Below are 15,437 nucleotides of genomic sequence, written 5' to 3'. Positions count from 1 at the left end.
TCATGTCTAGGTCCAAGAGTGAATAGTAAAAGTTTTAAGTGTAAAATTAATTTTTATCCTAAATCTTAACTCAATCTTAAAATAATTAATATTTTAAATTAAAAAAGTTAATAGTATTTAAAAATGATTAAAAATAAGTATTATACAAGTTTAGAGGACTATAATCAAGAATTTTTTTAGGGACTAAAATTAAATAGTTAATTTTGAGAAGATCAAAAACATATTTAATCCTTAAAATAACTATCTCGTATGATATTTGAATTAAAATATGTCATTATAAGTACTATTCCATTGGTTGTTATTTTTTTCTGATATATTAATTATATTTATAAATTCATATCACGTTATTGTGATATGCAGAGGATTGTTGACATATGTTAATACATAGACTTCTATTTTTTTTTTCAAAAAAATAATAAACACACTCAAATTATAGATAAAAACTTTCCTTTTATACTATAAACTAAAATCAATACCTATGATAGTGAAACTCTCACACTCAATTATCTAGGGAGGTGCATTCTATATCTTTGATAGTGAAACTTCCACTCTCAATGATTTATGCCAAAGTTCTATCCTTTGATGTATACTCCACTTCACCCAGACACGTATTGTATATTTGATGTGTTTATTTTATGGTATTTGTTTGAGAGGATATTTTATAATAAGACTTATTTTTTATCAGAGGAGCATAATATAATTTTATTCATTAGTCTCTATTTATAGAGAAAATTTGTTATACAAAATCAAATATATTTGATATTATCCTATTCTAAAATAAGGAAATAAATCTCAAAATAATCATAACAGATTAAATCTAAATATTTGAAATATAAATAAAATATTCTTATAAAAAACTAACTTAATCTTCTAAAGATATTTAGGCATATTCCCAACACTCCTCCTTGACTGAATATCTTTATCACCTAATTTGAGTTTCAAAATCTGCCTTTTCTCTTTTTGATTGGTTTCTTCTTTTTGTGATTTTTGTTGTAATTCTTCTTGAGTGGGACCACTTTAACATTTGTCTCGAACTTCTCTTTTGAAGGTGATTTTTCATCATCTTCATTCTCCTCTTGATCATCAACTTTCTTTTGAAGACATGCATCTTTGTGTTCTTCACTTGTATCTTCATTTATAATTGGCTCCTCCTCCAAATTTAAAGCAAAACTTTTGCCTTTCATATGAACATTGAATACTTCTTTGTTGTGTATATCTTTAATCACACAATTTTTATCTTCAAATAACACTTTATAGCCTTTTCCTAATAATTGAGAAACACTCAACAAATTTTGGTTAATATCAGGAACATATAAAACATCATATATTAATTTAAAACCTGAATGACTCTTAATAGCAAGTGTTCCTTTGCCTTTTACTGCAAGGTGTGCTCCATTCCCCATTTGAACTTTAGAGATATCAGTTTTGTTGAGTTCTTTGAAGAGTTCTCGATCATAGGTCATATGATTTGTACAACCACTATCAATAATCCAAGCTTTTGAGGGTTTTTTGGTCATAAAGCATGACATTGAAAGTAGTTATTCTTCTCCCTCTTCATGTTGATCTTCAACAATGTTGGCTTCTTCTTGTTGCTCATGAGATTTGCATACATGTTTTACGTGTCCTAATTTTCCATAATTGTCACATTTTACATCAGGTCTCCACCAACATCTTTGTTGTGGATGATTAGTCTTTTTGCAATAAGGACATGGTGAAAAAAATTTGAGTCTTATTATGTTGATTGTTTTCTTGAAACAATTCCTTCTTCTTGTTTTTGCCACTATTTTTGTTCTTCCATTTGGCTAAATATACACCCTCCACGGATCCTTGTTCTCTCATAAGCCTCCTTTGTTCTAATGCTTGCAATGCATGTAACACTTCTGCCAAAGTGATCTTACTCAGATCCTTTGTGTTTTCCAAAGCTGCTATTGAAGCTTCATATCTTTCAGGTATAGTTACTAGAATTTTTTCAACAATTCTAGAATCAAGAAATTGCGTTCCTAGTAATCGTACCTTATTAGCAATGCCAAGCAGTTTGTCAGAGTATTGTTTGATTGTCTCTGTCTCCTTCATTCTTTGTATTTCAAATTCTCTCATTAAATTTAATATTTGCATGCTTTGAATCCTTTCATCTCCAGCATATTCTTCCTTTAGATAATCCCAAATTGTTTTTGCCGATTTGAGAGTCATGATCCTTGTGAAAACATTTTGTGAAACACAGGCAAAGAGACAACTTTTTGCCTTTGCCTTCTTGATTTTCCTTTCCTTGTGAATTTTCATTTAGGCTACGGTAGGATTTTCTGGCAACGCGGAAACATCATAATCTTCTTCTACAGCTTCCCAGAGATCTAAACCTTCTAGGTATGCCTCCATTCTCACTGCCCAAAGATCGTAACTTTCTCCATCAAAAATAGGTGGGGAAATTTGTGAAAAGTTTGTTTCTGCTTCCATCTCCAAGATCGTAACCTTAGCTCTAGATACCAATGATGGGGTTATTTTATGGTATTTGTTTGAGAGGATATTTTATAATAAGACTTATTTTTTATCAGAGGAGCATAATATAATTTTATTCATGAGTCTCTATTTATAGAGAAAATTTGTTATACAAAATCAAATATATTTGATATTATCCTATTCTAAAATAAGGAAATAAATCTTAAAATAATCATAACTGATTAAATCTAAATATTTGAAATATAAATAAAATATTCTTATAAAAAACTAACTTAATCTTCTAAAGATATTTAGGCATATTCCCAACACACGCTTATGGGGTTATTTAATGGTACTCGTCTGAGAGGATATTTTATGAGTGTTATTTTTATAATTTTATTACAAACATACTCCACAATGATGAGATATTGTCCGCTTTGGGCCTTAGCCCTCACGGTTTTGTTTTTGGTCATCATCCAAAAGGCCTCTTAATCATTGAAGTATGTTTGTATTATATAAGTTGTTATTTGTTGTATTATTTTATCGATGTGGGACTTGTTTGAATCCCAACAATCCTCCTCTCAAACAAGGGACCTAACCTTTCATGCAGCGGAATCTGTCTTTATATGGCACATTATATTTTATGAGTTATGAGGGGTTATAGGATTATTGGTTGTCACCGAATCCAACCTACGGCTCTGATACCACTTATGGGGTTATTTAATGGTACTCGTCTAAGAGGATATTTTATGAGTGTTATTTTTATAATTTTATTACAAACATACTCCACAATGATGAGATATTGTCCGCTTTGGGCCTTAGCCCTCACGGTTTTGCTTTTGGTCATCACCTAAAAGGCCTCTTAATCATTGAAGTATGTTTGTATTATATAAGTTGTTATTTGTTGTATTATTTTATCGATGTGGGACTTGTTTGAATCCCAACAATCCCCCTCTCAAACAAGGACCTAACCTTTCATGCAGCGGAATCTGTCTTTATATGGTACATTATATTTTATGAGTTATGAGGGGTTATAAGGTTATTGGTTGTCACTGAATCCACGGAATCTGTCTTTATATGGTACATTATATTTTATGAGTTATGAGGGGTTATAAGGTTATTGGTTGTCACTGAATCCAACCTGCGGCTCTGATACCACTTATGGGGTTATTTAATGGTACTCGTCTGAGAGGATATTTTATGAGTGTTATTTTTATAATTTTATTACAAACATACTCCACAATGATGAGATATTTTCCGCTTTGGGCCTTAGCTCTCACGGTTTTGTTTTTGGTCATCACCCAAAAGGTCTCTTAATCATTGAAGTATGTTTGTATTATATAAGTTGTTATTTGTTGTATTATTTTATTGATGTGGGACTTGTTTGAATCCCAACAATTAGCCTTTTGGATCTCTGGAACAAAATCCAGTTCCAAACCCTAATCACATTCACAAATTTCTCAATCCTACAACGAGACAAACAATGGCTACAATAGATGCAACTCATGTGTCATTACATATTTCATTAACCATATTTATGTTCTTAAATAGTGAATTATGAGTTTAATTCAATCTTACTAAATCAATTGTAAGATGAGGATTATCATTCATTTTTAAACCTTTTGTTTGTCTTATCTCTAGTCAATATAGGACTTAGATTTTTCTTAATACATTCACTCACATTCAACACTATTGGCTTGATGAGTGAATAAATGGTGAGTAGCCCATTTTAATGATCAAGGATATAAATTTTATTTGTTTTATCTCTAGTCGATGTGACATTTGAATTTTTTTTCTTAGTACACATCTTCACATTCAGAACTATTGGGTTTTGTATCTGAATAAAAGGAGAGTACCCCATTTTAATGATCTAGGATATAAACTTTTTGTTTGCCTTATATCTAGTTGATGAGAGAAGTTTTTCATAATGGATCCTCCCACACTCAATATTATTGAGTTTGGTACGTGTATAAATGATAGATAACTTTTTTATGAAAATCTAAATACGTGTATAAATGGTGGTTAACTCTTTTAGGGAATATAGGATAACTCTAATACTATCCTAGAATAGTGAGTTATATATAAACCTACTCTACAAAATCAATTTTTAAGGTGAGAGTTGTTTTCTCACTTATAATATTTTTATTTATTTTATCTCTAATAGATGTGGAACACGTCAAACTCTATTTAGTTTAGTGCATATATAAATAGAGGACCAATGATAGTTCTAATACCATTTTAATGGTAAGTTATAGATTTAATTCAACTCTATAAAATTAATTTGTAAAGTAAATATTATGTCTCACTTATAAACTTTTTATTTGTCTTTATCTCTTGTTGAGGTGGGGCTTAGGTTTTTCCTAATGCATGTTAAGTTGTCAACCAAGCCAAAAAATACATTAGATGATGGACCTAATTTATACAGTTAGGGAAACCAGATGCATGTAATGCAATTAGATGGAACAAAATTGCATAGCAAAGAGGATTAAATACACAATTGTATTTCTATAAAAATATATATACAATTCCTTAAAGCTTATAAATGTATTTCTATAAATAGTATGTACAATACCTTAAAGCTTTATAAATTTACAAATTATTAACTAGTTCACAACTTATTCAATGAGGGTGAGAGTTTGCTGTCGCCTCCAAAACTGCAGCTCTACGCCGCGATTCAGACTGCGTTGCTATCCATTCTGCATGCTTCTTCAGATCCCTGCAAATTGGATAAATATATATATCAAGAAAGAATAAATATTTATACGCAATTTACTTTTTAGTTCTTGTAAGCTCATGAAGTAACATACATGCAACGGGGGATTTGACATCCTGAGTCTCTACAATTCCTTGAGTGTACAGATAGTGCCACCCAAACCTTCTTACAATATTGGCATCCCCCAGAAACTCGAATGGTGCACCTACTTGCATGAGAGAACAGCTTTTTAAGTTGAAGGCAATGTGGATATGTGCATGGTTGAGTTTTTGTTGAGTGACACTGAGATGCATGCTTTATAACATCCTGCAGTTCCTGTATCTGCATGAGCAAGCATGCATGAATATTATTACTAGAAACTAAAACAATGTAGAATGAAAACAATACAAGTGTGGGAACTAGGTTCATACCAGTGCCGAGTTCTGATTCAACTCTTGATTCCCCGAAGGACTCAGTGCTGTTGAAAAAGTTTGAGTCAACGTGTGTGCATGGCAATTAGCACCTTTCTTGTTATAGCATGCAGAGCAGACAGTGAACTCTGGGCAATTCTGACATTTCCAGTGGCACTGGTATACGTTTTGTTTATTGCAAACGCGACATATTGTTCCAACATTCAGCAAATTAGGATTCTTTAGAAAATAGAGGATCATCATTGAGGAATACTTGGCTCGGCGGAGTGAGTCAAACTGTAAGCTATTCCTTTGACAAAAACTCAAAAGGTTATGCCTGGTGTCAAATAACCCATTGTCAAGGATCACATCATTCTCCTTTGTATCACAAAGGATATCATCCATGAAGACCTGGAAAGGCACACAATAATTAAAGCATGTAGTTTCAAAAAATCATATGAACTTAGCTTCAAGTTTAGGAAGGTACCTGACGAAGTGTATGTTTCTCACCGTTGCGAGAGGTGTGTGAGTTAGCAGTATGGCATCTGAAATATTAACACAAAAGAATAAGAATAATATTAAGAGAAGATATTAAGAGGTTCATAATCAAAATTATTTGACGTATGTATCTTACAAGGAAAAATCTTGGTAGAGGGAAAGAAAAAAAAATGCTAAAGCTAGGGTAAGAAATAAATATAGAGGAATGTGAGTGTTATTTTAATTTTTATATTATACTCGAGAGATTAATTTTTAATTTATATAATTAAAATTAAATTTTAAATGATAAATAAATAATGTTTAATATATAAGTTATATTATAATTAAAATTCATAATAAAAATATATTTAAATATATAAACTAGAGTTTGGATTGATAAGAACATTTTTTAAATTTTGATATAAAATTATTTTTAACTATCAATAATTTCTTAAGAAAAATATTGCAATTCAATTTAAAGATAGAAATAAGAGAGTAAATTAGAAGAAGAAATAGACCGATAAAAATATTCAAGTGTACAAATAAGATAAAAGAGAGGTATAACCTAACTTGGAAGGTATATACATGTTGAAGTTTGGAAAGCGTTAAATTAGGAGAGAAAGGTATGACTTGAATAAATTGTTTAACGAGAGAAATGTCAGATGAATGAGTGGCAGTTTTTTTATACCTATTTACAAGAACATAGACGACATAAAAATTGTGCAAAGTGCCAACTACAGAGAAGAAAAGTGTTTTACTATCAAAATTCTAATTAAAGCAGATATAAAGCATGAGAGGGAAAAAATAGTTCAAATATTTGACTTTTAAGTTATGATCACCTTTGACACTCCTGAAATGTCTTGCATTCAGTGGCAGTGCAAAACCATCGCTTCCCAGACATTATCACTTCATGGCAGTGCATGCAAACATACTGTAATTGAACTACGATGAAATCTTCCTTGAATGGCAATATGGTTTGTCCCAGCTAATTAACATCATGAAAAAAGAAAAAGCAGAAAGATTAGATAACTAACACCTAATAAGTATGAAGGATCAACGTAAGTACGTAACTTAAACTCGTATATATAAGAATATTGGAACATTTCTTTTAAATATTTATCTAAAGGAATATAACCCAGGTTGAGAAATGTAACAAATGGAGGAAGGTGAAAAACAAGGTAGACATACCTTTTGCATGACTAGAATGTCTTTGGCAGTTCCTTTTGAAGGATTTACATGTCCCATAGTCTTCAAAGTTCTTTTCGTCATTAGTTTCTTCATCTTTTCATAATCTCCTCCACACTCTTGATCAATGATCCTGGCTTTATCCATAGCAGCACCTGACCAGAAGTCTCCATCAAAGTAAGGCAAATGAGCAGCTGTTACTTTGGAGTTCCAATTTCTTGTAGAAACAAAGAAATTATCGTATATGTTAGTTAAACCAACAACGATATTTTCTTCGGCAGCCTTTCTTAGCATTGAAAGATACCTGCATAAATTAAACAAACAATATATATAAACACTCGATGGTTATGGTTACATGATGGCAGTGCTCAAAGCGAAAGGATGATAAATAAAAGAAGCAATTACTGTTTCTATAACATGACAATTGTACAGCAGTACAGTACTCTCGCGGTATTGGGATATAGCCAACAAAATGTATATATAGAAGTACATGAAAGCTAAACACACATATAAGGAGAGAAAGAAAGACAGACCAGTGCCGAAGTTTATCATTCTTCGGAGTTTTTTGAGTGTCAGGATGGCAATATAGTATATAATCTTCCCCCTTTATAGGTGGACAGGCCCATATATAGCAAGTTTTGAAACCACGTTTCTTGCAAAAATCTAGATATCCAATCTGAGGATAGATAAGGAAAAACATGAATAAAAGAAACGGAAGGTTTGAAGTGTTTATTGTGTCGGTTAATTGATGTAATAAATGAACCCTAGTGGAAATATAAGCAACATACCAATATCTCATGGTAAACGAAGGTACGAAGAGCTTCTCCATTCATGGTCGCTCTTTGGGGCCGAAAATACTTGACAGAATCAAGATATGAAATATACACACTACGCTTATTTGGATTGCCACATTCGGATCCAAACTCCTGGACATACATTGCGAAAAGGCATACATCTACACCTTCAATCTGCTGAAACAGAAGAATAACCTGAAACAGATGGAACAGCTGTCACTTCTGAATATAATGCCAGAGATTTACTCCTCAAGTAATTAAAATATATATATATATTTTCAATGATTAACCTCTGGACTTACTTTTGATGTATAAGGAAACTCGGCTGGGTAATTCTCCTCCACAAATATGTCCAGAAACTGTTTCTTCACTTTCAATTGTTTCTCGACAGATAACACTACTCTAACAGAAAGATTTTCTGCTAATAAAACCTAGCAATTTAGAGTCACACAAGTCAAATCAGAAAATATGAACTTTTTAATTAATATCTAAAAAATATCCAATTTTAAAAGATAAGAATATGTTAAAAGATAAAAAGTTAATGCACATTCATGCCAATGCAAAAACATATGCATTCAACATCTTTAATTGAACTGTATTGTATGCCTTACCTCGTCAAGATTCTTATTCCCTTCGACCTTTGCCCAATCTTCACTCTCTTGCATGAGACGCTTAAAAAGTCGCCTCTCTATGTGGTCACTTAGCATGGTGCTTGGCAAGTCCTTAGCACCAAACATAGCATTCTTTGGTAAGGGTACATGCATTCCATTTTCAATTTCCTTTAAGCGGCATATAGGACACGTATACTCAACACTGTTGTCCAAATCTCTTTTATCGTTATAGAGTGCACATATTTGATGCTGCCAACTTTTGCATTTATTACATTCAACCCACTGAAGAAACAATAATCATAAAAGGTGAGTTTAAATTTTCTATATAAAGGTCAATTATAGTAGAGAGATATTAAACTTACTGCTTCTTCAAATTCTCCATTATTTGTCTTTTTATCAAGATCTGTCTTGGAAACAGACGTCCCATTGAATGTGATGTTACCCCCTCGAGAATTCCTATAACACACAGTGCAAAAGCAAGGTTGTGTATCATCTTCTTCTCTTCTATAGTAATAGTATGAGTTTCGCTTTATACGGATGCCGCAACAAAAGCAATAAATTGGCACGGGGGCAAAAGGAAGTGTTCCAATTTCACATAACTGGCATTTGTAAACATCAACTCCTTGTTCTTCAATCTTTGCACTCTGTTTATAAAATTATCAATTTGTATATGCCAGGAAAAATTCATAAACAAACTTGCAAATATAGAAATTCAAATATTCAAAAAAAACATATCCTTATGCAAGAGCCCTTAGAAATTGAAGCATGAACAATGCACATACATACTTTGATATATCTTCAAATTTAATTTCATTATAAAGAATGAGGGTACCAAGTATTGAACTCTTGACTATTTGATCATAGGTAAAAAAATTTAGGGGACATCAGACACCTGAAAATTATTAGGACCTCCACCTAGTAATTTAACTTGGGAGTTGGTCCTTTAAAGCACTCACTAAAACAAAAATAATATAAAATAAAGGAAATACTTGATTAAATAAAAGAAAGACATGTTTAGTGATTGAAATTTCTTGGCTGAATATATAAAATATACGATGTCGTATCTTGAATTATACTTAAGAATTTGTTATTTATTTATTACCTCTTAAGTTGATTGCCATATATTCTTATTTCATGATTTGGTTCCTATTTAATTAGGATTATAATTAGTATTTCATGATCTGGTGCCTATTTAATTAAAATTATAATTAGTAAAAATAAGGGTTACACTTAGAGCTCTGGATTTTATGAACGCACAATACATTGTAATACATTTCATTACATAATAAAATATTATACATAGTAAAAATAAGTGTCAGAACTCTAGGTATTATAAACGTTTTATGAACACACCTATACATTGTAGTACATTTCAACACTTAAACAGGCAATGGACACAGAAGACATACACTGATCCGGCCTCAACCCTCAACACTTAAACGTTTTATCAAGTGTGCTTTTATAGAATATTATGTAACTTTAATTATTGACAGAAAACAGGATCAAGGTAACAGAAAACAGTCAAAAATGGCGTACTAACCTGATTAAATTGCTTTCTCAGACTTGCAATGTGTTCCATTATTTGATCACATGTAAAAAAATCAGTTAGAGAAACAGTATTAACTGTTGGATTTGGGGACTCCGCTTCCTTCCCTTGCTCTAAGTTGCTGATGTCTTTCACATGATCTTCCTTCCCTTGCTCTAAGTTTCTTATGTCTTTCACATGATCGCTAATGGGAACAATTTCCTCTATATTTGCAGACATAAGATCTTTGAGAGCATACACAACGGAATGAGATCTAGTGACAGTTTCCTCTAGGTTTCTGCTGACTTTCCCATCATTGATTTTGGGGTCTGGTTCTTCTGACATGTGATCAGTGTCTAAGTCTTTAGAGAGAATTGTTTCATCCTTAGAAATATTCCCAAATGCATCATCTATCACATTGTTCTTTATCTCAGTATTACTGATCGAATCAGGCATTGGAAATTGTTTAAAATTGCACTCTGAAACATTAGAATAATTAAACAGGAGTGAAGATTCTGGTTGTTGCTGAAAATTTGAAAGTGCTTCATAAGAATAATGTTGAGCCAGTTTGTGAGTCGACATATCCCAACTTGCACTGTCGATTAAAGAGACATCAAAAGCAGACTCTATTTTTCTTCGTTTGACAGCAGGTGATAACATGTGTTCAGAACTACTTGAAGAAACATTTTTTCTTACGACATAATCCTTAATTACGCTATTCTGAATATTAGTGCCCCGCAATTTCCAGGAATAACAAATTTGACAGTTATCATCTTGACAGTCATCAAAATGCAGTAACAGCTTTCTATACTGTTGACAAGTGCATGTCCCTTCACCACAAACTGTTGAATGCAAATGTTTCGTGACAAGATCCCGTGAAAAATCTTTTAAATTGTTGCAGTAAAAATATAAAAGAAGGATCCTCTGTGTATCTGAAACTATGGAACTACTGCCTGAATTCATATTAGCAGATCCATCTAAATCCAAAAGGTCTGCTGCTGAGCTTCTTAAAGTAAACTGTTTATCCACATTGAGACTTCTTGTAAAATATTCTGGCTGTTTCAATGTTTTGTGCTCCAACATTTGATGGTAATTTTCACCTTGATTCACAAAGCATGAATTAGGCTTGGCCATATAAATTTTACCAAAATATTGCTTACAAATTGTAAATAATACATTATATAATAATAATAATAATAATAATAATTCTAGCTCATGTATTATGGATTGAAACTTAAGAAATTACAAGACTAGTATATACGTACAATTATCTGGCTGTTGCTGTGGAGAATGGTAATTAATTGATTTGGACCTAGCTTCCAGATTGCTAACCCAAGCAGAAACAGAAAAGTTAGGTGACTTATTGATGTACACTTTCTGAAAAGCAGGTTGTGGTAAACCAGAAGGGGGCAGCGTCTTGGATGTATAAATAGTATAACTATCTGCTTGTTCCCTGCATTTTGTCTCTGTTAACTTTTTCAGTTTACTATCCATTCGTTCTATCAATGTATTCTCATTCATGTACTCTTCCTACAAAATATGTAGAAAAAAATTCATCAATAAATAAAAGGTTGCTTAATTAAAAAGATTTGGACTCAATGTGCATTTGATCCTCTCATTGTCTAGTTAACAATTGAAAATCTCATATGCATAGACACAGTTCCAAAAACAAACCTGTGAAGAAGCTTCGATAAATAGCTCGTTTTCCAGAGCATTTGCAATAACGAATGCCTGTTCTTTTTTATAATGAATTCCGGACCTGAATATTGCAAAACTGAAATAAAATTTAGTTAGTCTCAGTTCAATGAAAATTTTATACCACTACAAATAATTTCAGCCTCTTTTGTATTTTATAAAGATAAAAGTTATGCAAGTTCAGGTTAATGTAAAAATTTATATTACTTACATTTTATTTCTAATCAAATTACGCTCATGAATGATTGCAATATTCTTACGCCAGTCTGGGAAGACCCCTACTTGATCCCTTGTATTATATTGGTGGCTTAAATCAAAACCTGTTTGCAAAGGAAGTTTTGAACCAAATGATGAAGAATTTCCTGGTAACTGTTTGCAGGTATTCCTGAGATTAGAACCCTTGCCGTACATCTTGTTACTTCAGAAACTATTTATTCTGCAAGCACTATAAGCCATTAGAAATTATTAATGTTACAAAAAATGCATGCATACATACATTTTTTTATTTAAAAATAGGAAGACAGAAAGCAATTAAAATATAGCCTAAAAATCACAATTTAACGAAAAAGACATCCATCAAACGGCATGAACCAAACAGACACAAAATTGGATTATCAAATGTCAAAATTTAGAAAGAAAAACTCATGATTCAACACATGATAACATCTAAGATGACTACCTAATCTGTGTGACACCCTTCAAGAATCCAGCATACGAATCATTATGTAACTTTGAATGTTCTAGCATATAAATTATTATTATCATTTAAAGAAAAATTATTATAGTTCCAAACTCTTCTTATAAATGGTGAGTAGTAGTCCCATGCAAGCTGCAGAAAGGAAGGAAGGCGCTTTCCACATTTTTTATTTTACATTAAAAGAATGGGTTTTTAATCATTTGCTTCCGGTTTAGACTATATATGATTGCCTGGTCATGAAATGCAGAATGAGTTTTTATTCGACACTGATACATATAGGACATGTGAACTGTGAATGTGAATCCTCGGAATAAGTTAAGTTACTCTAGCTGCTAAGTACAATTTACTGACAGTTTACACTAATACGGATTGTCAATTCTTAAATTATTCAAGTACCAGAAAGGAAGAAAAAGAATGTGCTAGAGAACCAAAATCTTCAAATCTTGTATTGTATTAAAAGACAAAGGTCAATAGTGCACAGCATGACAAACCAATTCAATCAAGTATCAATTATGAATAGTACAACAAAGCCTGGTACTGTGTCATGTATGTAAATGATATATAAAAAGAGCTAATTGTTAATCAAACAATACTTTCAAAATCAAACGAGTTTTAACAATAATTCACGCAGTCGATTAAAACAATGGATTTCATTTAGGTAAGCTATTACAAGTCACTATGATCACAGCATGCTATTCTCTTTCAATAAAATACTATTTATTTTTCAATGTTCAAAATGCTCATTTTACTTATAGAGGTTCCTTTCTTTCTTTCACACACCATTGATTCAAAGTACATTAATTATCCCTTCCTTGTCATGATTAATACAGTAACTTAAAACTAACGGCTAAAGACTAACATTTTGTCTCCTGAACAAGCGTTATTTTAACAGATTGACGGGAATTGATAAAGAGCAGCATTCCCTTCCCATTTAATTATCTGATTGTCTCTTCTATTTAAAACATTATAAGTGGGGCAAGAAGAAAAAATTCCCTTGATTTTGAAACACATATTTTCACTCTATCCAGCTAAAGTGACACCACCATTTCTGTTTACTGTGAAAATGATCACGGCTCTACAAGTATAATACTAATAAACATTTATTTAACATTTTTAAAGTGTTTCTGTAAATTCTCTCCCCCTCCCCACTTTTAAAATAATACCTTCATCAACCTGTCTTCAGTCTTACACTAAGAATTATATGAAGCTCTCCGTGTATTTTTCTTTTCCTTCAAAAAAACATTCTATACTTGCAGTTTTGCACAATATCATCTAAGAAATCTATACCCTAAAATCTTTTACAAACTATAAATAAATCATTCACCGGTTCATCCTTATCCAACTCCACATTTACCATGTCAGAGGCTGTGTAAATTGTAATGCAGTTAACAACTCCACATTTCCCACGAAAAAACTCACCAGCTTCAACCTCCGCCATCCAATACCACACGTTGCATCATCACAAATCTTAAAAAAATATCTTTCAACAACACGTAAACTTTAAAATGCAATAAATAAACTAATTAACACCCCACCCCAGCATATAAATTGTCCAATTAATAATAATCAGTTACAGAACCATAAATAAAGCAATTTAAGTCTAATTCCGGTCTTAATTAAATCAACACCTTGCTCTTTATTCCATTTCCTTCCATTTTAACCAAACTAAAAAGAGAGAGAAAGGAAAAACCCTAGATTCTACAAGCAACACAGAAACAGATTCACATTCCATCAACATTCACTACATTCAACGCAGATAAAGAAACTCTTAACTAGGCACATGCAGCATTCAAAGATTTCATTTTAAATCTCGATCGTAACGGTTGGCTTTAAATTAACCAAACCACAAATTAATTGAAAAACTGGACTCGTCATCGTGGAGTCAACCAAACACCGTCCAACCGACATCGCTTCGGTTCTTTAATCGCAAAGCGGTAAACAATTCAAAGAAAAAGCCACGGTCGAAAAGAATCGAACCGAAATTAGGGTTTCTTGAAATCAAGAAAAGGAAAATTGCAGCGCAAGAAACAGGAAATAAACAATACAGTAAACCCTAACACTAACAGTACAATAGAGAGAGAGAGAAAGAAAGAAAGAGAAAGAGAAAAGAGAAGACGATGAAACCGAAACCTGCGAGTGAGGGTCGATTTTCGCTACTTTTTCTGTGCAGGTTGTCTCTGTCAGTGAATATGTTAATTAGGGTTATTTGGTTTTACGAGAAAACTGAATGCTGTAGGGAGTGGAGTGGAGTGAGTGAGGGTGTGGACTAGGGCATTTATAGTACTATGAAGAGGACGGAAAACACTTTGACTCTCCTTCCGCAACGTCATTGCAAAATTTTAATTTATTTGCTGACCAGATAAAGAAAATTTAATTTATTTGTTGACTATAAAAAATAAAATTTTATTTCTTTTCACAACTACATTCTATTTCTTTATCAATATTTGCTTATTACATTTATTAAAATATTACTTTAGATTAAATAGTAAATTATTTTAAAAAAATTAAATATGTTATTATCAATATTATTTTTTTAATTATTTTTAAAATTAAAGGTATATATTGAATAAATAAATATCACATAAATAATATATATAATTATAGAATAATAATTAAGATAAATGATCTTTAATATTTAATATAGATTTGATAATAATTATTTAAGATGTCTTCAATTTTTAAAGACTAGCAGGAGATTAAGAGTTGTAAAGCATAAGTGATAGTAATATTTATATTAAAATTAATTATTATTTTATAAATTTAAATAAAATTTAGTAATATTATTAAAATATCACTTTGATAACATTTAAAAAATATAAAATATTATTAAAAATATTGAGTAACATAAACTATATGAAATATTTAATAATATTTCACAAAAAATAAATTAATAATATTTATACATAATTAGATAATAT

At 31.4% G+C, this 15,437-nt stretch overlaps 1 protein-coding gene across 1 annotated transcript; it reads right to left on the bottom strand.

The window, feature by feature from the left end:
- Positions 1–4,931: 4,931 nt before the first annotated feature.
- Positions 4,932–14,755, bottom strand: LOC109804918 (histone acetyltransferase HAC12). Its single transcript, XM_083067940.1, has 16 exons — positions 14,650–14,755; positions 12,034–12,258; positions 11,802–11,901; positions 11,393–11,657; positions 10,143–11,227; positions 8,965–9,246; positions 8,603–8,884; positions 8,294–8,422; positions 7,986–8,186; positions 7,731–7,873; positions 7,201–7,501; positions 6,852–6,997; positions 6,023–6,080; positions 5,557–5,946; positions 5,241–5,467; positions 4,932–5,149 (listed from the first exon to the last, which is right to left on the bottom strand). Exons 2-16 carry the CDS (start codon positions 12,231–12,233, stop codon positions 5,053–5,055), a joined length of 3,906 nt encoding a protein of 1,301 aa, XP_082924066.1. The 5' UTR covers positions 12,234–12,258; positions 14,650–14,755; the 3' UTR covers positions 4,932–5,052.
- Between the last annotated feature and the right edge of the window lie 682 nt (positions 14,756–15,437).

Source organism: Cajanus cajan, chromosome 2 (genome assembly GCF_000230855.2).
Source record: "Cajanus cajan strain Asha chromosome 2, NIPB_CcT2T_4, whole genome shotgun sequence".
NCBI classification, from domain to species: Eukaryota; Viridiplantae; Streptophyta; class Magnoliopsida; order Fabales; family Fabaceae; genus Cajanus; species Cajanus cajan.
This window is presented reverse-complemented; position numbering and strand designations above follow the sequence as displayed.